The 27,940-nt window shown below is 37.2% G+C and overlaps 2 protein-coding genes across 3 annotated transcripts; both read left to right on the top strand.

Moving 5' to 3' along the window:
* Nucleotides 1-181: 181 nt before the first annotated feature.
* On the top strand, nt 182-20,522 carry eif3c (eukaryotic translation initiation factor 3, subunit C). 2 transcript variants are annotated; one of them, XM_081393326.1, is made up of 23 exons: nt 182-327; nt 1,578-1,693; nt 2,862-2,927; nt 3,004-3,193; nt 3,551-3,676; nt 5,990-6,041; nt 6,167-6,291; nt 6,405-6,529; nt 7,590-7,835; nt 8,882-9,023; nt 10,221-10,346; nt 12,088-12,181; nt 12,262-12,449; nt 13,556-13,780; nt 13,862-14,053; nt 15,945-16,116; nt 16,221-16,380; nt 16,465-16,530; nt 16,700-16,787; nt 16,874-17,039; nt 18,062-18,103; nt 19,800-19,850; nt 20,113-20,522. In XM_081393326.1, the coding sequence occupies exons 2-23, from the start codon at nt 1,596-1,598 to the stop codon at nt 20,187-20,189; spliced, it is 2,817 nt and encodes a 938-aa protein (XP_081249452.1). In that variant the 5' UTR covers nt 182-327; nt 1,578-1,595; the 3' UTR covers nt 20,190-20,522. The 2 variants fall into 2 exon arrangements, with proteins under 2 accessions (XP_081249452.1, XP_081249453.1); XM_081393327.1 differs by lacking the exon at nt 19,800-19,850 and having other exon boundaries at nt 188-327.
* Nucleotides 20,523-21,954: 1,432 nt separating this feature from the next.
* prodh2 (proline dehydrogenase 2) lies at nt 21,955-27,870 on the top strand. The gene is made up of 11 exons (XM_081393333.1): nt 21,955-22,010; nt 22,146-22,627; nt 23,555-23,745; nt 24,309-24,435; nt 24,830-24,901; nt 24,991-25,071; nt 25,163-25,306; nt 25,424-25,590; nt 25,911-26,021; nt 26,116-26,204; nt 26,272-27,870. The coding sequence occupies exons 2-11, from the start codon at nt 22,385-22,387 to the stop codon at nt 26,451-26,453; spliced, it is 1,407 nt and encodes a 468-aa protein (XP_081249459.1). The 5' UTR covers nt 21,955-22,010; nt 22,146-22,384; the 3' UTR covers nt 26,454-27,870.
* The last annotated feature ends 70 nt before the right edge of the window (nt 27,871-27,940 follow it).

The following is a 27,940-nucleotide window of genomic DNA, read 5'->3' on the forward strand; positions in this document are numbered from 1 at the left end:
ACGATGTCTGAAGGGTCAGGTAATAAAACCATTTAAAAATAAGAAAATATTTTACCGCGAAATATTCCACGTAGCTTCATTAATTCTGTGGAATACATAAATAGATGGTGAAGTATAGTTTGTGTAGTTGTGCTCCAGGCCACCCGGTGGCGGTCGAGCACGTGACCTGTAGGTTTGGCGCGTCTATCGATTCGCTTCCTCTCTCTCTGGAAGTACAGGGCTTTGACGCACGCCGTCAATTGTGCTGACTAAATTGCAAATCTGGATCTAAAATCTACACAAAGGGACATTACAAACGAGGAATCTTACGTTTCTAGCACGTAACAGGTACGGTCTGTCATTACTTTATCTGTCGGTTCTGTAGGACTTACGTACACATGTAGTCGCGGTCCCGTTAGGCCTCAATAAGCCGGTCGCGACACGCTTTCCTCGATGTCCACACGATTGCTGATGTAACTACGCGGCAGTCGTTTATTATCCGTCACATATTTTCCATTCGCACTAAATGGCCTATTGGTTATAGTTTATTTCCATTAATGCTCAGATATTTGGTCTTTTATCAGTTGAACAAGTGAGGTGAGTCTAACGTTAGTTCATTCATCAGCAAATGGAGTAAGTTAACTGCCAGTCGCGTTATCTGATGTGTTTCTGGATTAGAGTTTTTATTAAATATCTATTCATTTTTTATTTTAGTAACTACATAAGGATTTTGTTTTAAACTTTCTAGTCATTTTCTAATTTATGCCGTTAAACCTGTAAAGCCTGCAGTATGATAAATAATAATTTCTCTTACAGTTTATTGAAATTAAATGAAGTGAAACTTTAATTCTGTTTGTGTTTTGTAATATATTTGATACATCAGGCTTTTATGATACTGTAAAAATATGGAGCTCATACTCGATGGGGGAAAAAACACCTCATTTGCTTAAATATCCAATGAATGTGATGCGGTTTTTGATGTTATTATACGGCAAAAGTTGATGAAATTCGGATACCTTGTAATGTAAGTCACTGAAATAAGTGTAAACAAACTAATTGCGTAAAATGCATATAAATTTAAGTCGTCACTATATCTGTCAACAATATGTCTTAGTCAGATTATATCTAAATGCTTAGTTTTATATGATCAAAGCTCTGTAGTTTGTTATTATACAATGCAATACAAGGAGGATTATTGAGATTATGTACAAATAAACCTTCCTCAAAAGCCGGATGGATCAAATTTGATACATTTAAAAAAAGAACAAAAGTCAACTGAAGGTTTAATTACATTATAAAAGTTATTCTTACATTTACTTTAGAAAAATCAGTAAACATTTCCCAGCAGAAAGACATGTTTACAATTATACTAAAAGTCCTTTTATTTGTGTAAACTATCCATCAGACTAAATAATGCATGTACAAACACAGCTTTTTCACCATAATTTTGATGGTTTTGATCATTTAGAGCCCTTTGCAATTCATGTATCAAATATGATACTGTTGGTTTTATTATAGGGTTAGCCTAGTTGCTTCTAAACAAAGCCTTGTAGGTTTGAGAAAGTATTGACCACTGATTTCTGTATTTCTCATTTCAGTTTTAGCAGCCATCTGTTATGTCACGTTTCTTCGCTAAATCCGACAGTGAGTCGGAGGAATCCTCGTCCGCCGATGAGATCACCCCCAAAGCCACCGGGACTGCTTTCAATAAGCAGTGAGTCTGCGTTTCTTTACGGACCCTTTTCACACACTGCTAACTATATACATATAGCCTAAGAAGATACAACAACTGAGATTTGACTTCTTCCTCTCTTCTGACTTCCATCTCTTTTTTTTTTTTTTTTTTCTTCTTTTTGTAAAGTTGTGGAAACTAGAGATTGTCTGTTTTTGATTTGCTGATACCAGCAACTAAAATGGTAAAATATGTCAGATAAACAATTGTTCGGCTGGTACCTTTTAAAATAAATATAAATAAATAAAATAATAAAAATCTCTTAATATTAGAGATTGCTTAACTTTATTAGAAAATGAACAGTGTTGACTTAACTTTAAGAATGTTTTGTAGTTACCAAAAATAAATTAAAATACAAAATCATTATCTAAGGTTTATCACTACTGACCACTTGACTATTTTATTTGACTTTTTTGACATTTAAAACATATATTGAGATGATGTGGCACGTGAAAATTAATAAAAATGCATAAAAAATTGCTAAGTATCATAACAAAGATGACTTTATTTTGGTTTTGGTTTCGTAGTTATTGATTAATCGTCTGATTATTCAATCTCTTCACAATTACTTGAAAGAACTGCAATAATTGTGCCGTATAAATTTCAGCCACATTTTGCTATCCAAACGAGGGAAATTATATTTATACATAATTATTCACTATAATTTCACACCATTAAAGTAAATCACGTTGACCTATTTTTTTAGTTTAAATTTGTTATATTTTACAAAATTCTAACTTTGACGAGAGCAAAACAGAATGAAATCATTGATTGCAGTAATTTTTATGATCATCTGCACAGAATTCATCATTGCAATTCTAAAGTGCCTCAATTACTTATAGACAGAGTAATTGTCTTCAATGGATTTATTAAAAACTATTGCCGATAGTTCCACAAAGCAACTGTTATTGGTGCCGATTAATTGGTAAAAAACAATTCATTGGTCGACTTCTAATGCGCAATCATGGAATGTTTTCATTACAATGGACAAATAGCATTGAAAAATCAAGTTTGTCGTACTCTCCTTTTTACCGCTATACAAGTTTACCCATCGATGATGTCTTCTGGGTCTGAAAAGCAAGGAAATGTGAAAGGGGATCGTTGTGTGATCAGTTGTGACGCAGTAGTGACTCTGCTTGTGTCTCTTTAGGTCCCTGTTGCTGAGCGATGATGAGGAGGACACCAAAAGGGTGGTACGCAGTGCCAAGGACAAGAGGTGAGTGTGGGATGCCAACGTTCAACTCGAGAATTAAGGAGCGTTCACACTGACCTCATTTATAAATGCATTTCAGGTTTGAGGAGCTCACCAACTTTATCAAGACGATCCGCAATGCCATGAAGATCCGAGACATATCCAAATGTCTGGAGGAATTTGAGCAGCTGTGTCGAGCGTTCATCAAAAGCAAAGCCATCGTGGACAAAGAGGGTGTGCCGCAGTTCTACATCCGCCTGCTAGCTGATCTGGAGGACTATCTCAACCAGGTCTGTAGATCATACGGGAGCCAGCAGGAAATCTAAAGCCACATGATTAAAGGCACAGAAATATAATTTCTGTCATCATTTACTTGTTACAAACCTGTATACATTTCTTTCTTTTGCTGAACACACAGGAAGATATTTTAAAGAATCTCGGTAACCAAAAAGTTGATGCGCTCCATCTACTGTTTGGTTACAGACATTCTTCATAATATCTTCTTTTGTGTTCAGCAGAAGAGAGAAATTCATACAGGTTCGTAACAGCTTGAGGATGAGTAAATGATGACAGAGCTTTCATTTGTGGGTGAACTGTCCCTTTAATGCTTCTCCATGAGCATTCAACAGTGTTTGCTTTCATTATAGCTATGGGAGGACAAGGAGGGGAAGAAGAAGATGAACAAAAACAACGCCAAAGCCTTGAGCACACTGCGCCAGAAGATCCGCAAATACAACAGGGACTTTGAAACCGAAATTGTCAGCTATAAAGAGGTACTGAACTGTAGCCAAAATGTTATTTGTATATGAGCATGTTTATGAATTTTTACTGGGTTTCAGCCGGTCCTTAAGTCTTAAAGGCGCACTGTGTATGATTTTTGGATCAAAATATTCAAAAACCACTAGAACAATGTTATATATTTAGTTGATTTGTGTACTTTTCATAATAAGAATTTAGTTTTTGTTTATATTTAAAAGTTCTGTATTATGCATAAAATCTTTTTTCTGGATATTATTGATATTTTGGGTACACGATAAACTGTACTGGCATTTACTTCAACATAAACTCATGTGGTTCCTCTTTGGGCTGCAATGTCACAGGAAGAAAAGACTAAAAACATTAAGACAATCAGTGTAGATTTGACTAGTATCGACACATTAATCTTTTTAATGCCTTTCTTTAAACAAATTATCATCGAATCAGCAAAATACTATATTGATGAACCTCTAATTGGTGCGCATTAATATCTTAGTGCATAAACCAATTTTATGAATGTATTGACTGTGCACCAGCCTATATGATTAAGTAAAACAATCTGAGATATATGATTTACTTTGAGATTGTTTGGAGTAGAGATGCACAATATATCGAAATATCGCAAATGTATATATCGCAATATGCATATTGCGACGGCTTGCAATAACTGGGGTCATGTACAAAAGACAAAGAGAAAATCACTCACTGCTCTTGGCTGAATAACTTTTGTAGCTTTAATAAGAATCAATATAACCTCCTGGGACCCAGGAAAAAAAAGTTTTTTGAATTTAGTTTTTTTCCATGTCATCACACTGTTTAGATCACAATAAACAAATGGTAAAAAAACATTTTTGCAAAATAATATTTTATTCATAAGTTATGCTATGTCCTCTGTAGTGGACGCCAGGACTAAGTTGTTTAAAAAATAAAATGACATGAAATTATCTGTATAGGCAAAAACAATGGGATTTTTTTTTCAATCACCAATAAATTTGGGGGTTTCAGGATTTTTTCAACCAAAATTTGTATAAAGATTATTCTCAACTATGTTATGAAAGAAATAACGTAATGAATTGATACACCATTTTACATTATGCAATATGTGAGTAAAATGTCCATAAATTAATATTCCCATTCAATGCAATGTATATATAAACTGTATCTAATTTGCACCTTAATGTGTTCTTGGAGCAACATTTAATGAAAAAAGAAGTGTAATAATTGGAGTAATAATTGGCAACATTTTAATAATAATATCTAATATTTCATAGGAATATTGATGTATAATTTATTTCCATATTCACTTGTTGTGTCTCACAAAATGCCTGATAAACATGATTTAAGTCCTGGTGTCCTCTACAGTGGACACGTTTGAAATCAACGCCCTGTTCTGTAACAGAAAATATTTTTTTTATTTGAAACCCCTTAACATTTTCCTGAGATGTTGTTTTATGAAATACAATTTGAAAAGTATTCCAATTTAAATTATAATTACAATATATTATCATATTTCCATAAGAATGCTACATTTGATCACTAAATTAATGTCAGACATTTTTAAAGACCAATGAGAAGTTGTTTTCATGGTGAAACCTCCAAACATTTGGTATCTCTGAAAAGTCCTGAATGTGCTCTTTACAGGACACCCAGGTTGTGTCATGTGACATGTATGACGTCAGAGAAATTCACTAAAATATAATGTCCACTACAGTGGACAAAAGTCTATTCTTGGGTCCCAGGAGGATATATTTAATTCATACAGTGAAAACTAAGCAGTGTTTTAGTTTTACATTTGATTTTTCAGTTTCTGTTGTTATAACCTAAAACCCTAAACCCTGTGCATTACACTGATTTTAAAATAACACTTCTAATGCCACAGTAAAACACTGCTGTTCACTTTCAGAAGTTGTAGGGATGTTTTCTTGACATAAAAGAATGTGAAACACGCATATAGGTTATATAATTTTAAATATAGTTGAAAGATAATTTAAGTTTATTATACACACTTTAAGCATTATCGTATCGCATATCGAATTGCCTTATTTAATGAGTTATCGCATTTTTCTTCAATATAGTGCAGCCCTAGTTTGGACTTGTTCTGGATGGACATACAATAATTTAACTTCTGCAGCTCTTAAAAAGGATCTTAAGAAACCTTGCAGAATTTCAAAGAAACCTTTCTCTCATAAGAATTAATTTTTTTTTCCCTTAAATTGTCATTAGTGTAATTTAAAAAAAATAGTCATTTATAACCATATGCTTTTGTTTTATTGTCTTTTTTTTTTTTTGGTTTTGCTGTCAGTCTCATGTTTGCTCTGTTTTTATTGCAGAACCCTGAGCAGTCAGCTGAAGAAGAGGAGGAGAAGGATGACATCGGCAGTGGTTAGCCTTCTTGTTTATCCTTGAGCTGCTGTCAATTTTCCATAAAGTTGTATTATGAAATATTGTAATGGTGTGTCTCATGTCTTTGTTCATTTTTTTTTTTTTTTTGCTCCTGTGACGTGTAGGATCCTCGGACAATGATGATGATGATGACGATGATGATGTCACTGCCAAGAGCTTTATGAAGAAGAAGCCTCAAGAAGAGGAGAAGAAAGCACCAGAGGCCAGCAAGTTCCTCAAGGGTGCTGCTGTAAGTCCAAACACTCCACGTTTGTCAATCAGTCACCCCAAAACGACTTTTTGAAATGTTCTGTGTGACTAGCATGAACATGTGTTTACGATTCACCACTTTGTCTGTGTCAGGATGAAGAGTCAGACAGTGAAGATAATGACAGTGAAGACTGGGCCTCTGATACAGTGGACAGCGGCAGTGAGAGTACAGACAATGAAGAAACTGCAGCATCACTGGCTACGGTTTTCCTCAAAAAGTATGTGCTTCAAAGCCGTTGAGTAGGGGTGTGTGATGTGTATCCTCTAGACTGCGACCAAAATGGTCGACATATGTGACCATTTTTTGAGAATGTGCGAGTTCAAATTTGAAGTGGTCGCATTTGTGCACTTATTCGGTGTCTCCCTACCTGCAGTTTCATTAGAAATCGGTCTAATCTGTCACGTATTATCGACTAGACCAAATTGGCTATTCTTCCATAGTAGTCGGTTACAGTAGAACATCAAGAAGTAGCCTAGCAGTTTCACACCGGGAGCAGGAGCGTCGCGTGAGCAACAGTGAAGCGCCGGGTCTATTTTTGCTGCTCACGCTCAATTAAAGTGAAGGCACACTTTTAATGGACAAAATAAATATTGTAACGTCTGAAGAATGACGACCAGCTGAGAAAGTTGGTAGCACCAGTGCAACCAGTGGAAAAGTTAGTCTGGAGCCCTGATGGGTGTGCTTTTTTAATATTCAAAAACTCTGGGTCTATTCAATGGCATTACAAAACTGGGAAGAGCTATTATATTATTTAAAATTTCCCCAATTTTGTTCGATTGTAAGAAGAAAGTCTTCATAATAGTAAATTATGGGTGAATTATTCATTTACCGATACCAACTGTTGTTTTAGCTTCATATTTAAAATATCATTTTATTTTTAACAAATAATTTCATAATTGTTCAATTTAAAAAAATCTCAGCATTATTTATGCAATTGAAAATGCAGTGGAAATGCATTGAAGTAACCTCTGAGGTATATTAAACAGTCTGTGTAAATACATCTAAATCTCACTTCAGATGCAGATTCTGTGCCACTTGTGGATTCTGTTGATACTGATTTCATTTGATTGGTAACAGTGTCTTATTATTCTAATATCACTAAACACACTGGGCGAAATATCATCTAATTATAGTTATTGCCAAAATCCTTAACGGAATCGAGATATTGTAATTTTTTTGTCAATATCGCACACCTGTACTGTTTTTCTCTTTGTGCCTTAATGGCATCAAGTGTCTTTTAAACTCCACTGAGACTTCATAATCATTTGCCCGCACAGAGCTCAAGATGGCGACAAGCCGGCCGACAGCAAAAGGGAGGAAAGAAAGAAGAGACACAAGAATAAGGAGCGAGCAGAGGAGGAAGGAGATGGAGAGGAAGGAGGATGGGAGACTGTGAAGGGCGGCGCGCCGCTTGTGAAGGAGAAGCCCAAGATGTTCGCCAAAGGCACAGAGATCAATACTGCTGTCGTGGTCAAGAAACTCAGCGAGATCCTGCAGGCCAGAGGAAAGAAAGGAACAGACAGGTATGAAAACATCATCAGTCTTTCAATGAGTTGAGCTGCTAGACCCTCATGTCAATCATTTCATATTAAAAACAATCATATAATTTAATCTTTTATGTGGACTCCAAAGTTTTCAGATGGTAGGACCACTCAATATTCATAATTAATGAAATAATCATTTTCTAAAAAGTACAGTTTTATCAAGTTTATGCACTCGTGTATTCAAGAGAAATATTTTTTTAGTCACTACTTGAAAATAGAATGTTTACAATAAAAGTGTATTTCTCAGAACTCATTAAATATATATATATATATATATATATATATATATATATATTTGTTAATATACACGACTGTTCAAAAGAATGACGGCTGGTAAGATTTTTTTTTTCTGTTTGTTTCTAAAAAGTATCTTATGCCCACAGAGGCTGCATTTATTTGTATCAATAATACAGTAAAAACAGTGATATTTTGAAACATAACCAAAAACACAATACAGTAAAAACAGTGATATTTTGAAACATAACCAAAAACACAATACAGTAAAAACAGTGATATTTTGAAACATAACCAAAAACACAATACAGTAAAAACAGTGATATTTTGAAACATAACCGTTTTCTATATTAATATATTTTAAAATGTAATTTATTCCTGTGATGCAAAACTTAATTACTCCAGTCTTCAGTGTCACATGATCCTTCAGAATTCTTTAAAATGCTGATTTGTTGCTCAAGAAACATTTCTTATTATATTCTTAAATGTTGAAAACAGTTGTGCTGCTTCATAATTTTCCTTGGGTTTCTTTTAATCCAAAGTTCAAAAGAATAGCTTTAAAATATAATAGTTCAAAATATCTTTTGTAACATTATAAATGTTTTACTCTCACTTCTGATCAATTGAATGTGTCCTTGTTGCATAAAAGTGTTTTTTTTCTTTGGAAAGAAATTCTTACTGACCCCAAACTTTTGAAAGGTAGTTTAGCTACTCAGCATGTCATTTTTACATGGTAAAAAAATGAACGGGCATAAACACAACAAAAATGTTTTTGTTCTCTTGTCATGCAGAGCTGCTCAGATCGAGCTCCTTCATGCTTTAGCTGGCATTTCTAATGAGAATAACCTCGGTGAAGGCATCCTCGTCAAGATTAAGTTCAACATCATCGCCTCCCTATACGACTACAACCCCAACCTAGCCGCCTTCATGAAGGTGAGAAGCTCTCTGGCGTGCTGACGGTATTACATTACAGTCATCAAGCATTTCAGCTTAAAGAGGACCTATTATGCTTTTTTTGCATTTTCAGCTTTCTTCAGTGTTATGTTGCTCTTTGAGCATGAAAAAGGTCTGCAAAGTTACAAAACACAAAGTCCCTTCAGCGGAAGTCATTCTCTATATCAGTGTCACTGTTTCTGAACTCCCTGAAATTGAAAGCATTAATTGAATTGAATTGAAAGCATTTATTGTCATTTGTATTTGCATACAACGAAATTAGGAGCACTGCTCCTGAATGATCACACATATAACCAGACAATAACCACAACAAAAAATAAACTCTAGACTATACAGTACAGTTACAGACTTATTCACATTAACCTCTTATTTAGTGCATTTGTTTTAAGTCTTAATAATTAAAGTGTTCAAGTGGTGAAATTGCACGTTGACATACTGCACATTACATAAGACCGCAGTAGAGACAGAAGAAGAGATTTGAATAAAAATAATAAATGTAGTTAAATAACATGAGTGGAATAGTATTTAAACCCTGGCCTTTGCCTTTAATGCATTAATGCATTTTAGAGTCCGGATTGCCACTGGAAGAAGCTGTCCTTTAGTCTTGTTGTCCTTGTTCTTAAGGATCTGTACCGTCAGCCTGAAGGCAAAAGATTAAACAAGTGGTTCCCTGGATGTGATATTTCCTTGGTGATGTTAATGGCTTAATCTAAATTGTTTCCTGAGCACTCTAAGGAAATGCAGCCTTTGTTGTGCCTTTTTAATTATTTCTGAGGTGTTAGCAGACCAAGAGAGTTCGTTGGATATTTCCATCATATTCATGATAATTGGTGTTAATGCAACTGGTCTGTAATCATTTAAGTTATTTGTGGTTGCTTTCTTAGGAGCAGGGATGATGGTAGCAGATTTTAAACAGGGTGGGATGATGGCTAATGTCAGTGGTTAAGGTTAAAGATCTTTGTAAAGACCCCACCAAGCTGATGGGTACAGGCCTGGAGTACTTTGCCAGATACTCCATCCGGGCCAGCAGCCTTTGTTGTGTTCACTGTTTTGAGCACTCGCCTCACCAATTTGGCCAAAATCTGCTGACTGACTGCAAATCGGGGCAAGAATATGTGCAAAAGTGGTCTATTGTATTCCAGTCTTAACATTATGCCCTGTTTCACCCTTCTTTAGGTGGATATGTGGAAGAAGTGTCTGGACTGCATTGATGAGCTGCTGGACATCCTGTTCAACAACAACAACATCTTCATCGGAGAAAACATCATCGAGGACAGCGAGAACCTGGCCATTTCTGACCAGGTTAGTATTACATGTCACGTGAACAGCATTTCATGCTAATTTTTGACCAATTACAAATGTAATGTAAACTAAAATATGTTTTTAGTCTTTAATTTCTTCATTTTCAAACTTTAACCTGTCGCAGCCTTTGCGTTTGATAATCGCACTAAGACATGTCACGATTTCGGTTTTATTTCGATTTCATTTTGCAGCCCTAATTGGGTCTTTCACATGAGGGAGAATGTTTTCCCCACACAGATTTCGCACATCTTCAAGCTAGGGCTGTAGTCAACTAAAGAAAAGCTTAGTCGACCAAAGTCCTGTCCTGCGCAACGATTAGTCGACTAAAAAAAAAAAAAAAAAGACGCGATGTTTTGCATTTTGATTGAACATTTATTAAACAATTGTCATAGAGCATTTATAAAACAACAACGAAAAAACGTGTGTTTTTTTTTTTTTTGACACCTGGGATCCCCAGCGAAACGGTTCTCATTCGCGCTTGAATAAGGCCGGCGACACACTGGCTGCTTGCGTGAGCGTCTCAGCTGCGTTGGGTGTCTGTTTTTATTTCAGCTCTCATGTTAACAGGTTGGAGTTTGCACACTGCCTGCGTGAGACAAGCGTCTCAGGCGCGGCTCGAGCCACGTGGAAAACGCGTGCTTGCTAGAAATAGAACCGACGCCTTAGTGTTCCAGCAATGGGAGTGTTTTCTTTATTTAAATTTCGTTTTTCTTTAGGCCTATTTACATTTCGTTTTTCTTTAGGCCTATTTACATTTCGTTTTTCTTTAGGCCTATTTACATTTCGTTTTTCTTTAGGCCTATTTACATTTCGTTTTTCTGTATTTAAATTTCGTTTTTTCTTTATTTAAATTTTGTTTTTTTTTCTTTATTTAAATTTCGTTTTTTTCTTTATTTTAATTTCGTTTTTTTCTTTATTTAAATTTCGTTTTTCTTTATTTAAATTTCGTTTTTCTTTATTTAAATCTACCCTTTACTGTGTCAGTAATTTGTTAGTCAGAAAAATATTAGACTACCTTAAAAGTATTGCTTAAGTTAACAGACTGTGTGCGTTTTATATGACTAGTGCAGTGTCCGTTCTCGGAGAATATAAGCCCTGCTCGCGTGAGATGCGCCGCTTCCCGCTCGCGCTGTTCTGTAGTTTACTATTATTAATTCTGAACTTGTCGCGTCTCACGTGTCTGTCTATATTGCACCAAATGCGACACTGCACTCCCTTAAGTCGATTGGGTGAACGGTTCTCGAAATAATCAAAATGCAAACGGACAGACAGACACATAGAGATTACTACCTATAGCCTATTAATTACTGAGCGCGAAGCAGCAGTGCAGCCAGCCACAGGTGTGGTTCCCAAGTGTTCTACGTGGTGCGCTAAACTGTGGCGCTGTTACAAAATAGCCTAAATTAAAGCATTTAAAGTTGGGGATAAAACATAGGCTAATTATATTTAGAATACAGTAATATATAACTGCTTATAAAGGAATAAATATCAAGGAGTAAATCAATGAAAATTTCTTTATTGGTAAAAAAAAAAAAAAAAAATGCAACTGGTCGACCAATGAGAATGTCAGTCGACCAAGACGGCATCGACCGATTAGTCGACTAAACGACTAAAGTTGACAGCCCTACTTCAAGCAGTGCTTTATGCATTGCTACACTTTTGACAATGGGCCTTTTTTGCTTGTGTAATTTAGTTGATGTGACCGGTAAGGCTGTTTATGAACTGCGTTTCCTCTCTTCAGCCGTTCCGAGTACGTGGCTGTATCCTGACTCTGGTGGAGCGGATGGATGAGGAGTTCACCAAAATCATGCAGAACACAGACCCTCACTCTCAGGGTGAGTACAGACAGATTTCAACCTCTGCGCTCATTAGGACCGCGTGTGTCGTGATAAAGCTTCCTCTCACACTCTTGCAGAGTATGTTGATAACCTGAAGGACGAGGGCCGTGTGTGTGGCATCATTGACCGCCTGCTGCAGTATCTGGAGACTAAAGGCAGCACGGAGGAGGTGTGTCGCGTCTACCTGCGCAGAATCATGCACACGTACTACAAGTTCGACTACAAAGCCCACCGTCGAAGCCTGGGCCTACAGGGAGAGACAAAGGTGAGTGTCTCGCCATCGATGGAGAAAGATGTGGAGCCAGTAGGGGTGTGTGATATGTATCATCTAAGATAATAACATAATTGTTGTTTTAACAATGTGGAAGATGTCAATGTTGTGTGTCTCGCACTTCGCAAAAAACAAACAAAAACACTGTGTTATGTAGCCTAGTGGAATGCTGTTATAAAGACCCTGCAATTCAAGAGATGGCAGCAATAATGCCCCTTTGAGTTTTAGTTTTATACTTCTATGTGATATCCACCTTATTTTTAATGTAAGAGCATGTGTGGACATTTGCAACTTGTGCAAGGCTTCTAATACCATTCACTTCCATGTTACATGTGCAAATGCTGCTTTTTATTGCAAACTGGTATTTATTTTATTTACTTATCATTATCACATCATTGTTACAGAATGAATCAGCGTGAACAAATCGTATGATTCACAGTCCCTGAATTCAGAACCGCATTAGTATACAACTCGTACAACATTTACCTTACCAACATCTTTCCATGGCAGTAGTACGCTAGTATGTGGCTCCGAATTCAGCAAGTCACTTGCTTTGTTCCTCAAATTAATCAGGTGTTTGAACTAATAGGTTGAATAAATTACAGTGACCCTTTCATTTTAAAAAAAAAAATCCTTTTCAATATTCAGAATATTATTGTACTTGCAGTGTAAATACATCTAAATACTGCTTTATAAGCAGCTTCTCTGCTACTTCTGCAGTGCAAAAATGGATTTTGTTTTAAAATCTTTGGATTTTTGTTTTCTAAATGAATTTGATTAATTGTAAGAATTGAACACATTAGATTATGTATGTCTAAGCACATTATGAAAAAGCCCTTTATAAAATGCCCCTGGAAATTAATTTAAGGTGATAATAATAAAAAAATAAGTTTCTGTCAGTGCTGGGAACTGACCACCGCTCAGAATATGACAAGCTTCAGGAGTCAGTTGTCGCTGACAGAAATAATCGTCTCGTTATCGGCAAAAGCCCAGAAATAGAGATTTATTTTGTCAGTATCACACACCCCTAGGAACCAGATGGTTCCAGCTAACTGGTCCACTCATTCAGACTCCTAACCTCAGGCCTCTTTGTCCATTAGTCTGAGCAGGATCAGGAGGAGAGCGAGGGAGAGGACAGTGCAATCATCATGGACCGTTTGTGTAAGTTTATCTACTCCAAAGACCGCACGGACCGCATCCGTACCTGTGCCATCCTGTGCCACATCTACCATCATGCCCTGCACAGCCGCTGGTACCAGGCCAGAGACCTCATGCTCATGAGCCACTTACAGGACAACATCCAGCACGCCGACCCTCCTGTCCAGGTTCACACACGCTTTCTCTCTGAAGAACAGTTGGTTTGTGTGATTTGAGAGTTTCCTCGCTGAACTTGTCTTATCTCTTAGATCCTGTACAACAGGACCATGGTGCAGCTGGGCATCTGTGCTTTCCGTCAGGGCATGATCAAAGACGCCCACAACGCCCTCCTGGACATCCAGTCCAGCGGCAGAGCCAAGGAGCTGCTGGGACAGGGACTCCTCATGAGGAACATGCAGGAGAGAAACGCTGAGCAGGAGAAGATCGAGAAGAGGCGACAGGTACAGCCACATCACACCTGACAGTTCTCTCTTATGAAATCAATCACTGCAGTGGCTCATGTTCAAAATAAGATTAAATTTGTTAACTTTGATGCCTGAAGTCCTAAAAGGGCTGAAATTAGTTTGTTTTTTTGTTGCAGTTGTAAGGGTTTCTATAAGGGCTGTAATATTTTGTTTTCAAGAGAGATTTTTTCAAAAATACATTATATAAAGAAACAGGTTAAGTAAAAATATTGTGAAAGTGTAATAGTTCATATATTTAGCAAAATGCTGCTCTATATAGTTTCTAGCTAACTAACAAGAAATGGACATTAAATGGCTTTCCTGAGGTTTATGGAACGTTATGTGACCGTTTACAAGCCGTTTAATTGACGTCTTTGAAAATCTGATTGAGCGATTACATAAGACTTCGTACATAATACCATACCATTTATTTAGTGCTGCGGCAAATGCGGCGGCGCGCGCTGTGTATAAAGTGCAAAGGAAACTACGAGCATGCAACGTTGTTACATTGTAAATTAGTAAGTCACGAAAGAAAAGTAAAATACCAATAAATCACGTTACTGGTACGTGTGTTAGCTGAGAAGGATTTGCATGCAGGGGTGATTTTCATTCTATTCACCAGGAGCGTTTCCATGTTTCATTAACAGTTCTTGTTAATATTGTGTATTCGCCATGGTAACTGTCCTTTCAATATTAACCCCAAAATGCCACTTTATTTTCACTTTGTATTGTTTAAAAAAAAACACGACTCTCCCTCTTTGAAACAATGGATAAGGGGATCCTCGCTTCCATCAGAAGCTACTGTCAGGCCACATACCTAAGGATAACATCCCGAGGTTAATGAAATGTATTATATCCTCTTTTTCCCTCACACACACGCGCGCGCGCGAATAGTGATGAGTCGTTCATGAACGGTTGCGTCTGTCACGTGAAATCTAATTCAAAACATAGAACAGACGATCTGACTGGTTTTAGAAGATCATATAACCCGATACTAAAAAACAGACCAGGCCTCTATTTGAGACTGGCCTTTATTTACCCAAACCTGTCGTCACACCAGGCGTTTAAAAGAGACAGGCGTCTATTTGGGACTCTGCTATTATTTGAAGTTTTACGGTAATAATGTACCAACTGACAGGGTTCCTTGTATAGCTTACAGTATTAGTTGAAAGAGATCTTCCTTAAGAAATATGGTGCTGTGCCTGAGATATATCAAAACGAATCAATATTGCACCAAGTTTGGAATATAATCGAATCAAGAGCTTATGAATCAAATCAGTTTGTGAAACCAGTCAATAACCAGTTCTAGGTTTTATATAGAAAGTTTGGCCAGTAATGAAATTTACCACAATCTCTGGTTGTGGCTGATATTATGAACATATTATATTATATATAATTTTGCCAGCTTATAAAGCCCACAACCCTGCCCTAAAATGGCAAAACACTTTAAGTATACATTTATGCAAGTACTTGTTGTCAAAATTCCATTATAACCAAACTCGGTTCTTTTAGACTGTTATTAAACTCATCAAAATAATCAAACTTATCGATTGATATGATGTGGTTACCAATATCATTCATCCCTAGTTTTCATGCTTGTAGCTGGGTAAATTTGACGAGATCGAGGTTATGTTGGAGGATGTGTTTGTACATCAATTGAAAGTCCAAATAATCAATCTATTCAGTCTTCAAAAAGTACCTAAAGACTTTGCAAAATAATAATAATCCATTTGAACCAAAGAGATGCACTCCCTTCATATGATAAAGAGGTTTTATTCACAAATAGAGCACATCAAATATGGTAAACGGATATGAGGGTTACCAAGTGATTGAAGTTTTCATTTATGGATGAACTATGACTTCAATGTTTGTCGTATTGTTTTTTCAGGTGCCGTTCCACATGCACATTAATCTGGAGCTCTTGGAGTGTGTGTACCTGGTGTCAGCCATGCTGCTGGAGATCCCTTACATGGCGGCCCACGAGTTTGATGCCCGCCGCAGGATGATCAGCAAACAGTTCCACCACCAGCTGAGGGTGGGCGAGAGACAGCCACTGCTGGGTGAGTGAGGGAAAGAAGAGAGGAGAGATGGGAGATACAAATCAGCTTTTAATCTCAGTAATGCGAATAACCTCCCTCTCCCTCTCCCTCCATGTCCTCCTCAGGTCCCCCTGAGAGCATGAGGGAGCACGTTGTGGCTGCTAGCAAAGCCATGAAGATGGGCGACTGGAAAACCTGCCATTCCTTCATCATCAACGAGAAGATGAACAGCAAAGTGTGGGATCTGTTCCCAGAAACCCAGTGTGTGCGAGAAATGCTCGTCAGGTAGAGACTCGATACTCAACATCATTTTAGCATCATTCACATTTAAACTCAATTAACTTTTAGTTGTGTTTTCTGAACCTACAGGAAGATCCAGGAGGAGTCGCTGCGCACTTACCTTTTCACCTACAGTAGTGTGTATGACTCAATCAGGTACATGTGATCAACACACAGCCTATTGCTATATTCATGGCCAGAATTGGTTATCATTTACGAAAGATGTCAGTATTTTTATTTCTGCCTGAACTGTCCTTTTGAATGTTTTAAATGTAGCCCAGTGATTTTGCAGCTCTTCATCACTTTCTTTCTCTGTGTTCTACAGTATGGCGACTCTGTCAGAGATGTTTGAGTTGGAGTTACCCACAGTGCACAGCATCATCAGCAAGATGATCATCAATGAAGAACTCATGGTAAAGGAAAAACAACCAGTTTTAACCTAACTATTCCATCCGCTATCCATACTGGTACCTTTATTCATCTGTGTGTCGTCCGTCAGGCATCTCTAGACCAGCCGACTCAGACAGTGGTGATGCACAGGACGGAGCCCACATCCCTGCAGAACATGGCCCTGCAGCTCGCCGAGAAACTGGGCGGCTTGATGGAGAACAACGAGCGTGTCTTCGACCTCAAACAGGGCGTCTATGGAGGCTACTTCAACAGAGGTACATGATATGCTGGTGTTAGGAAAAACAAGACTTGATTAAAGATCATGTTCATATAAAGATCATTTTATGTTAAAATAACCATATGTAAGGAATAAGTGACAACTTATTTCTTTAAATTTAATGTAATTTTATTATAATTTAATTAGTAATAATGACTACATTCACATGCACCCTCATAATGCGATTATGATGCGATCAATTATATTGAGATTAAACTTTACCACGTGTAAATAATTGTATATCAATAATCGCATCAAACCATGTGGCGTATGCCTATGTTATTTGCTGTGTTTGCCATGTTTATCACAGCGCAGAATAATATCCAATACATCCATAGAAATGTGTTTTGCATTTGATTTAAGTGGATTAAAACTGGCCAGTAACACCTACTGTATATTTTGTGCATGCTTTGGGGTATAAAAATAATTGCGGTGTATATATGCGGTATGAATAATGGCAGTAAAAATAACCACACTTCTTGGCAAATAAATCAGAATTATGAAAATTGCATGTAAACTGGAATGAAGAGTTTAATTACTCTGATTATTGTAAAAAATTATTTGTAAAAAAAAAAAAAAAAAAAAAAAAAAAAAGCATTATTGGTCCACAAGTAAACAGCTGATGAATAATAGAAAAATAATATATTATTTACTGATAATTATGATGATGATGATTAATATACTTTTTTTATATAAATGCTATAATATTTAATGGGTATTATATTTTATAATTTAATTAGGGTTTATTCAGGTTTAATAAATAATTAAGATTTGTTTTGTGTTTTTGAAAGAATCCTCTTATGCTCTCAATGGCTGCCTTTGATTAAAGATTCTGTATATTCAGAGTCTATTTGAATATATTTAATAGATTAATGATGCTAAAAATTCAGCTTCACCGTCAAAGAAATAAATTACATATAGAAAAATATATTCAATATGTTGAAACATTTTTTTTATCAAAATTATCTATGTACCCCACCATAATTTCACATGACTTAAACCTCTCTTTCTCGCACACAGATCAGAAAGGTGGTTACCAACAGAAACAAGGCTACCAGAGAGGTAATTATCATTTATGAAGCCGTTTGCACACTCAACCATGAAAGAATATGTCAGTTTAGGGGTGTAACGGTACTGTCACAGTTTGGTGCATACAGTCAGACGACGAATACAGTCAGTCACAGGTGATCCACACTACAGTCCAGAAGCAGGTGCCCACAGAAATGCAACGCTGTTTGCTAACCGCCACAACAGAAAAAAGAGACAATCTTACGCACCAACCCAAAACAAGAGTTCAGATGACACGCGAGAGCTTGCTAGTAGTCTACACGCTGATTTCTGCTGTTATAATGAGGGGGGGTAGTGGACATCATCCAAATGTGCCAATCACTGGAGCTAGGCAGAAACAGACGACAGGAGTGCAAAAACTAAACTCTTCATAGTTTTATTTCTCATTATTCTATTTATTTATTTTTGTACTTTTATAACACAAGAGATGCTTTTCCGTTTTGTAGCTGATCGTGACCAAATAACTTGTTTTGTATCAACCCTACAAAATAATGACCTAAGCAAGAGTGCACATTGTGTTTACTGCTCAGTGCTTAATACACTAAAGGCTGTTCTGTAGCAACTACCTCAGGGGGGATTTAAGGCCTCTATTTGGACAAACTGTGATTTGCTAGCCTGGGAAAACCCAGACAGCTTCCGGCAAATTTAGATTTGCTCTGCAAGTAAGTCTGGCAAAGAGCTCATTCAAGTCCATTTCCCTATGCCGAGAAATGAATGAATGAATGAATGAATGAATGCTTTATTTCATTCATTCATTCATTCATTCATTCATTCAAATCAAGGCACCAATCAGAAACGTTGAGGCGGGCTTTACACATGACGATCGCTCTGATTGGTTTTAGGTCTAGCCTATCCAGAGGCATTTGAGCGACGTCCACTCCGACGTCCGTTGGTGAAGCACATCAACTTTTAAATGCATTATTATATTCAAATTGCAAACACATGAGGACAGTCTCCATGAAAGACCCACTGGCAGATGAGCGTGCTACTACATTTCTCTCCGAAACGGTAGGAAATTAAATTTGATTTAATAGAGGATTTTAACTGTGACAAGATGATTGACAGGGCAGTTTACGTGACGGGATGCACGCGACTTTTTTGCTACACATTCAAAAGTAAATACATTTTCTTCACAAAAAGAGTACATATGGCGTAGTGTGACCATAGACTGTAAAAAAATAGTGTAACAGGCGAATTGGGACGCAGCATATGGCTTTACACATGACAATCTCTGATTGGTTTTAGGAGTTTTAGGTCTATCCAATTGTGCCCAGAGGCATTTGAGCGACGTCCGTTGGTGACACCCTTTGGAAATGAGTTATTAAAGGAGCTTTGCCAGTCCATAACTCAGTTACTACTGAGAATGGTCTGGTTTTAACCAGGCTAGTGATTTGTACTACTGTCAGTTCAAAATACATGAAAAGAAACCTAGCATTGGGGATTTGTTGCTTTTTCCTGTTGTACTGAACTCATATCGAACCGTGACCCCAAAAGTGAGGTACGTACCGAACCGTGACTTCTGTGTACCGTTACACCCCTAATGAAAGTCCATACACACTCAGACTGTACGCTTGTGTGCTTGTCACTTGTGGTCACTTGACGCGGCTGCTGTGAAATGTTGCTGAAAAAGTGTGTTGAAGTGCTTTTGTGGGTGAAAGTGCTTGTCCTCTAAACACTTTTCACTATGCAGCTGGAGACCAGAGGGGAGGTTACCAACAGAAGCAAGGTGGTTACCAACGAGGTGGTTATGAACATGTTAAATCATTAATCTCTTCATCTTACTCACCTGTTCACTCATTTCTACCTTCACCAATGAATGCGGTGGCAACTCTCCATCTGGTTGTTCTAAGGCCCCCTTTACCTTTTCTTGCTCACTATCTTGTTCTTCCTTGAGAAACTCAAAGCAGCTTTAGTGTAAACAGTGATATGAACAGTAAATGCCACATATATCACTTCTGAAGTTCAATATCGCTGTCTCTTTCTGCTCTCTGTTACTGCTATAGATCAGAAAGGAGGTTACCAGCAGAAACAGAACTACCAGCGAGGAGGATACAGGAACCAGAACCAGAGCTCATACTGATCCCAGTGCAGCCTGTTCAAACACGGCTTCATTCCAGAACCAGACTGCGGGTTCCTCTGCTTTGCTCTTCATCCACAACTCCAGATCTGTTGCATTACATCAGCCTTACCCTCTGTTTTACAGTGCTTTAGTTGCAGATAACACCAAAACATATAAGCCCGCTTTTATTGTCAATGCATAAAGTGGCACCACAATTACCATGTTTCTCTGTGTACTTGAGTATTATTAGAGTACTTGAGTTTACAGTGTTGGGGGTTCTGGAGTAGCAGTTATGGAGATAATACAAAATATCAAGTTTTTTGTGGTGAATTAATAAACATTATTCAGTCAAAATGAAGTAGAGTTTCCGTCAGTCATTTGTGTTGAGGTTTCAATCTCATGCACTGGTTTATTGCAACAGTATTTTCTTTCATTGACGATTGAAAAGATTGCAAGCTTGACGATTCCTATTGAAATGGCTGGATTTCGCATGCAAATATTCACAGAACATTGGCATATTTCAAGCATCATGTGTACCGTTTCTGATGAAAATGATCTGTAAACCTGTTTAACAACGTTGCAATAAATGCTTTGGTAAAGCAAACATGAAGAATTGGAAGAAACCACCCTACCATTGCTTGAAAAAGTATCCTGTCAGTCTATGGAAGGCCATTTCTGCTACACGAAAAAATTCTGCATTTGTAAATTGTAATCGACATACAAAGTCATATTTATGAAATGCGTTCAAAACGATGACCTAAGCCGAAATTGAAATTATGACATAAAAAGTAAAATAGACAAAATTGCAATGTCATAATTTGGACTTTTTATCTCAATTTTGTGTTAGGCTTACACTGCAAGTAAAGTGAACGCAACAGAATAAAATTAATTGTGTTTATTTGCATGAGAATCATCAGCACAAAACTCATGATCATGGCAGGCCTAGTGGGAAATCTGTTTTCTGAAGGCAGGTGTTTAAACAAACACGTTTTCTGTGTATAACACTGTCCCCCACAAAATCCACAGACCTTCAGTGATTTACACGTTCTTGACCTATATAAACATTTACTAAATGTCAAGCCATATGATAAACCATTTATCATAGCGACCACTAAACAAAATATTACTGACGGAACGCATGTAAGGACAAAATCTGACTAAGGCGTATTAATATATTGCCCGTAAAACAAAGCGAGGACTGATGTTAAAGTCACATTGCATTTGAGACTTCGGCAGCTGGTTTTCTGAATGTTTTAATTTAAGTTGAAGGGTGTTTGGAGTTAATTTTTGGCTCTTGTTTGTAAGTATTGACTGTTCAGGACAAAGTCTAGTACAGTCTTTTGTCTAACACATCCCTCTCCTTCCCAAGATCCAAGGTCAGTCTGACATCTGCTCGGTTCCCTTCTCATTTCTGATGCATTTTTTGGCATCTCTTTTATTTTATTTTTATGTATTCTAATAATTATGCAGATGTTAATTCAATCAGTCGTAGCATCAGTGCATTTTCATATGAATTAACTATGTTGTGACTTCAAAGTGGTTATTAACCAGTAACTATATCAGTGTGGTTCCAAATCCAGTGTATCAAATTTTTATTTAAAACTTAAACTTGTCAAACATTTAAAAATTAGCTATTGATTTTGTCATATTTCACAAAGTTAGGGCACTGCCCTTCAATCCTAATGTCCCAAAGTTCAAACGGCACATCAGTCATTAACCAGCATACCTAAAACGAACCTCCCCTCTCTCTGCCCCATTCATTTGCTCTCATCCTATCTGTTTATTTGCACTGGAAAGTTGCACCGAACCTGCATATGTTAGTCTTGGCGTCCATAATAACAGGTGAGAGAAGTCATTTTGGAAATTTCCTGACAATTTCAGCCTTTTCACCCCACGTCTGTGGTAGTACCATTTTTCCGGAGTTGGGCACTAAAGGGAATCTTTTTCTGCTTCTTTCCCATGTTTATATGCTTACAGGTGTCACTGATGTCTGTGGAAACCAAATCATATTGGTCTGTATAGGTAGATGTGGCTGTATGCAGGCATATAGGCTATACAACGCATATGAACTGAATGAGCATTGAAATTGCACAATATTAAAGGATTTCTGAAAGAACAGCTGCAATGTGCAACTCTTAAGATTAGATTTGTGTAGGGATCAATAGTTCACCACTTTAAGTTTCTTAGTGTCTTCAACAACTGTCAGAGCAGTGGAGATGTGTTCTCTTCTTCGGCCTCCAGCGTTAAGTCGTCTCATATCTGTGCGGCTCAAGAGTGTGGCTGCCCCGCAGTCCCTGAGGACAAAACATGATCTAGACCTCTGTAACCCCTCATCGCCTGGCTTTCTGACCTTTGAGGATCCTCAAGCATTCAAGGTGAAGAGTTTCTGGGAGCTGATCCGAGCCCTCGGAGTCTTCAGGCTTTGCTCGTTCCCTGTGCTGGTTAACAACTGTGGTAAGGTGAGGACATTGTGTTAACCACTAGTGAAGCAAACGCAATGAATCAATGAAGTCACCACTCATAATTACTAATTAAATCTAGTTTATTTGTATAGCACATTTCACAATACATAGTTTCTAAGTTGCTTCACAGAATGATTGTCAAAGTAATGAATATGCAGCTACAGATGGTACTCAACCAGAATGCATTTTTATAATAAGATAATACAAGTTATGTGGTTAGTAAACATCATGTATGTAGTTAAGCAGACCTATAATGAACAATGTTAGGCAATGATTACAAACTTGTGATTGTGATGATTACAATAAAAGGATGATTGACAGTTTTGTATGTTGATCTAAAAAGCTGGACTCATCAGATGTCTTCACGATAGTTGGTGCAATCTGTACTTGCTTTGGGATGCCAGAGCATTTTAGGCAAAAGATGATAATTTTGTGATTTGATAATTTCATCATATTTATACTTGTAGTACAAGTTTATGAGAAGCATTATGTGAATGCTTGGCTAAGTTGTCTTTAGTCTGGGTTTATATGTGTCTGAGACTCTGAGCCCCAAACATTTTCAATAAGGCTATTCCAGAGTTTAGGAGCCAATAACTCCCTTGGGTGCAAGAGATCTAATGTTTCAGTGCCCAAGCTTTAAAAATAGTTTTTCCGCTTATTTGACTATTATCTTGTTTATCAGCAATCAGAGATTTTTTCTCAGTCCTGTCGAAAACTATTTGTTCTCCCTATTCGGGTAACAGTCTCTAGTCTATAAAATGGACTACATATGCCATAGTATGATTTAAGTGGTTAGAATATAGGTTATCATAACTTGTAATTAATGATTAAAATTGTACTTATGGTCATATAGTCCTGGAGAGGACGGTCCACGGACAACATCTACTTATAGTAACATTTCTCGTTATCTCTTCTCTAACAAAGCTAATGACCTTTACGAGGACGGTTTTGGGTACGCGAGGTTTCTCCATGGTCGTACGCCCATCCGTGTACGCTCAGTTTGTTGCCGGGGAAACAGAAGGAGAGATTGCAGACTCCATGCAAAAGATGAGCTCGCTGGGGCTCCACCCCATGTTAGCCGTCCCCATTGAAGAGGACCTGGGAGAGAGCACTGGGTAAGGCATTCAGATTTTCCATTAAAATATAACCTCACTTTAATAAATCAGACAGCATTGAGTGGATCAAGTGCATTGTTGCCTCTATGAGGGCATATTTTTGTAAACACAAAACATAGATCATCGTTTCATGTTTATAAAAAATAAAAAATAAACTTCCTCCTTGAATTTTTTGCACGAATAAATTTGTTCACAAGATGGCAACACTGCCCTGGCCCTTTGCTCTCGTGTAAAACCGAAGCATACTTGGGCTTTACTGAACTCAGAAGCTGAGCTGCACCACATGGCCCAGTGAGCCCAGATATGCAGCTGCACCATGAGACCCACTAAGCCCAGAGGCTGAGCTGCATCACGGGACCCAGTGAGCCTGCACTTGGAGCTCCACATTATACAATTCTCAGGCTTTTTTGCCCTATTGTACCAATAACTTTTTAGGTGAATTTGCAGTGATGCAATATAGTTTGCAATATAGTTTATAGTTTGATTTATTAAGTGGTGGGATTGTAAAACATTTCATTCTCAGCAAGTACTGACTTTGATCGTGGCACACATTATATCTACAGGGAACAGCGATATGAAGACAACCTGGCAGCCATGCTGGATTGTGTCCTGATGTCTCACATTAATGGCTGGAGTAAGAATCCCATGATGCAGCTGAAGATCACAGCATTAGTCAGCCCTGAGCTGTGTGTGGGTGTTTCCTCTCATCCCAACATAAAGATTGATAATTATCAGTTGAGATTAACAAAGATTAAGGTTCTTTGTCTGATACACTACCAATCAAAAGTTTGGAATAATGAAGTTTTTTTATGTTTTTGACAGAAGTCTCTTATGCTCACCAAGGCTGCATTTATTTATTAAAAAATACAGTAGTAATTTTAAATATTATAACATTTGAAAATAACTGTTTTCTATTTGAATATATTTTAAAATGTATTTTAGTCCAGTGATCAAAGCTGAATTTTCAGCATCATTACTCCAGTCTTCAGTGTCACATGATCCTTCAGAAATCATTCTAATATGATGATTTGATGCTCAAATAACATTTCTTACCAACTTACTAACTATATTAAACCCTGTTCAGGTTAAGCTGACGTCTCTGCTGAAGACAGAACAGTATGATCTGAACTTGCTTGTGAGAGCCATGGAGGGAGAGGTACAGTAGCACACCATAAGCTTACTGTAATCTGCTGTTTATTTCTATTTATTCGTATTGCTTTAGATGGTTTTCTTTTTCACCGATAGGAAGTTGTGTTTCCTGGTCTGACTGAGAGTGAAAACACACACTTATTATTCAGCCTTCAGAGACTCAACAAAATAGGAAAGGTACCAAAATTTGAACGCACAAGTTAACAAAATGTTAAAGCTAAAAAAAAGATAATGCTGGGAATGACTGAACATACTATCATGTGTTTAGGCAAGTGTTGATAAAGTCCGTGTCCTGGTGGACGCCGAGTACACTTACATGAATCCTGCCCTGTCACTCATCACCATGGCGATGATGAAGAAATTCAATCAACAAAGTGCCTGGATCTGGAACACATATCAGTGCTACCTTAAGGTTGCACACGAACCTTCATTATTTAGTGTTAAATTTCATTTAAAAAAAAAAAATTTCTGTATAAAAAGCAGTCTATCTCTAATGGCTTTACAGATATACTTGTTTCTTCACATACAGGAATCAAAGAATCTATTACTCGATGCCGTTCAGACATCCATTGATCAGAGTTTCTGTATTGGGGTTAAACTCGTCAGAGGTGCTTACATGGACAAAGAGAGAAAACTAGCCCAAAAAGAAGGGCGAACAGATCCAATTCATGAATCATGGGAGCACACTAATGACAGGTGATTCTTTGACTCCAAAGATTAAACATTAAAAATTGAAAAAAAGTTATAATTGAGAATTTCCAATGGGTATAAATAACCTGGAAATATATAAGACTGATTTACTGGTGTGATTTACTTTTTTTACAGTGAATTTTGGATCCATATTACTCTTTGTGATTGCACTGTATAATATTTATAAATAAAATTCATTGCCACCATTTAAAAAAAAATATATATATATCTAATAGGCTACAATTACCTTTTCCCCTTACAATTTGTGTTTTGCAAGTGCTGTAAGTCCTTTTAGAGCCAGTTTAAATGTCTTAATTTACTTACAGTTATAATGGATGTCTGGAGATCATGCTGAACCTCATTTCAGAGAAACCTGAACGCTATATGATTATTGTGGCCACTCACAATGAAGAATCAGTCAGACGGGCAGTGACATGGTACACCTTCATAAATCACTCATCACACTGACAAGTCATTATCAGCATTGTAAAGAAGATCAGTGTTTATTTGCATGTTGTTTCTGTGTTTTAGGATGGAAGAGTTGGGGCTTCACAGAGATGGAAACTCTGTCTGTTTTGGTCAGCTGCTGGGCATGTGTGATCATGTCTCTCTTACTCTGGGTGAGTCTCATTTTATTCAGTAGCACTGAATGAATTCATTTCCTTCACATTCATCTTCTCTTCTCAGCCCAGCATGGTTTCTCAGTGTACAAGTCAGTGCCGTACGGCTCAGTGGACGACACACTGCCATATCTGGTGCGAAGGGCTCAGGAGAACCGCACTGTGCTCCAGGGAATCCGTAAGGAGAGAGATCTACTCAGACAGGAGCTCCGCCGCAGACTCAAAGAAAAGATCACAGGGGCCAGATAGAAAAACTTCAGAAGAGAGAGAGAGAGAAGAAAGAAAAATCAGGGTAAAGGGCAAGTGGCAAAAGACTTTCAATATATCTTAACTCGACTGATTAACACATTAGCCTTTGAAAGTCCTTCTAAAATAGTGCCTTCTAGTGGACATTTATGATGATTTAGAATTGAAGTGAGCATGAAATCAAAACTGTCCCTTTCTTAATGCATGTTTCTTATCTTACTATATAGAGTTGCATTAGAATCAAAATGCACAATTCATCAGTCCAAAATATTCCAAAGAAAACAAATTGGCTTTGTAACATATATTGCATTAAAATCCACATCAGAAGCACATTATTCATCACTGTGGACATTCAGGGGTATTTGCCATGGTTGTCAGTTCAAGAACAACAATGTGAGACTCGACTAAAATATATTAAATTATATCAAACCACTTTTCTAATATTTCCTCATTTGAAGTGTCTCTCTCTGCACCCTGTGCTTGAGTGTAGTGCTGTTTACCTAACCTTATTTTAAACCCTCTCTTTGTCTATCACCAAATGGAAAAGGAGGAAAGAGAAATCAATGGAGGTGGGAAAATAAAGGAGGGGGTTGAGGTAATTATCACCTGGACTTTAATGACTGTTCCTGAGTTTCTAACGCACACCCACTCTCAACACCTGACCATGAGCAAATGTTGTGCAGAACTGGAACCTGATGGTTCAAATACTGTGTGAGAGAGATGGCTTGTTTTCACAGATATGTCAGTATGATTTATTTTTATTTTTAAATTATATTCTCACTTTCATGTTCTGTCACAATTTGAATGTGTAATACTTTTTTACTTTCTTTCTGAACTCTCTGCGCCCTATTGCATGTAAGTAACTTATCTTTTATTGTGGTTGGCTGGCACAATGCAGCAGCCTTATCCACATTTTTTGTCAAGAGTTTCAGTAGGTTCTTTATCTTACAATTTGAAGAATTTTAAAAATCTGCAAAAGCAAACTAACCTGTTGACTGTTTGCCTCATTCGAGTATTGGTCAGGTATTTGACCAATGAAATTAGATTTACTAATAGATTTTATTTCATGACAGGAATAAGGAGCACTGTTATGTTGTGATGTATGTTAATTAATGTTGTAATATGTTAATTAATGTGCAATGACTTTATACTGTATACAGTGTAAGGTATATGAACACTTTCTGGTTAGTGGAATATTAGTGTGATATAGTTTAATGTGATGAACCACATCTATGGTTACTTTGCTAGGACATCCAGCTAGGGGACAGGAAAGGTCTTGCAGTGTTTGTTTGCGGATGCAAACTGATTTCACATTTTGGTATGTAATTTCAATGCAATGACATTCAAACATTTAAGTGTTTAAAACTTAAACCTGACCACCATGGATTTGATGGATTTGATGTATACACACACACAATTTAAAAACAAATAATAATAAAAAGAAATACAGTTAAACTCATTCAAACTTTATTTTCTAATTGAAGAATACA

Source organism: Scardinius erythrophthalmus (genome assembly GCF_964197995.2).
Source record: "Scardinius erythrophthalmus genome assembly, chromosome: 18".
Classification (NCBI taxonomy): domain Eukaryota; kingdom Metazoa; phylum Chordata; class Actinopteri; order Cypriniformes; family Leuciscidae; genus Scardinius; species Scardinius erythrophthalmus.

What these genes read in the sequence shown, in the direction of transcription:
- eif3c (XM_081393326.1), top strand. Translation starts at nt 1,596, where the DNA reads ATGTCACGTTTCTTCGCTAAATCCGACAGTGAGTCGGAGGAATCCTCG. An exon ending in AGTTCCTCAAGGGTGCTGCT is followed by an intron (nt 6,292 to 6,404) that starts GTAAGTCCAAAC and finishes TGTCTGTGTCAG; the next exon opens with GATGAAGAGTCAGACAGTGA. An exon ending in AGATCGAGAAGAGGCGACAG is followed by an intron (nt 14,054 to 15,944) that starts GTACAGCCACAT and finishes TTGTTTTTTCAG; the next exon opens with GTGCCGTTCCACATGCACAT.
- prodh2 (XM_081393333.1), top strand. Translation starts at nt 22,385, where the DNA reads ATGTGTTCTCTTCTTCGGCCTCCAGCGTTAAGTCGTCTCATATCTGTG. An exon ending in TGGTTAACAACTGTGGTAAG is followed by an intron (nt 22,628 to 23,554) that starts GTGAGGACATTG and finishes TCTCTAACAAAG; the next exon opens with CTAATGACCTTTACGAGGAC. An exon ending in GTCAGACGGGCAGTGACATG is followed by an intron (nt 26,022 to 26,115) that starts GTACACCTTCAT and finishes TCTGTGTTTTAG; the next exon opens with GATGGAAGAGTTGGGGCTTC.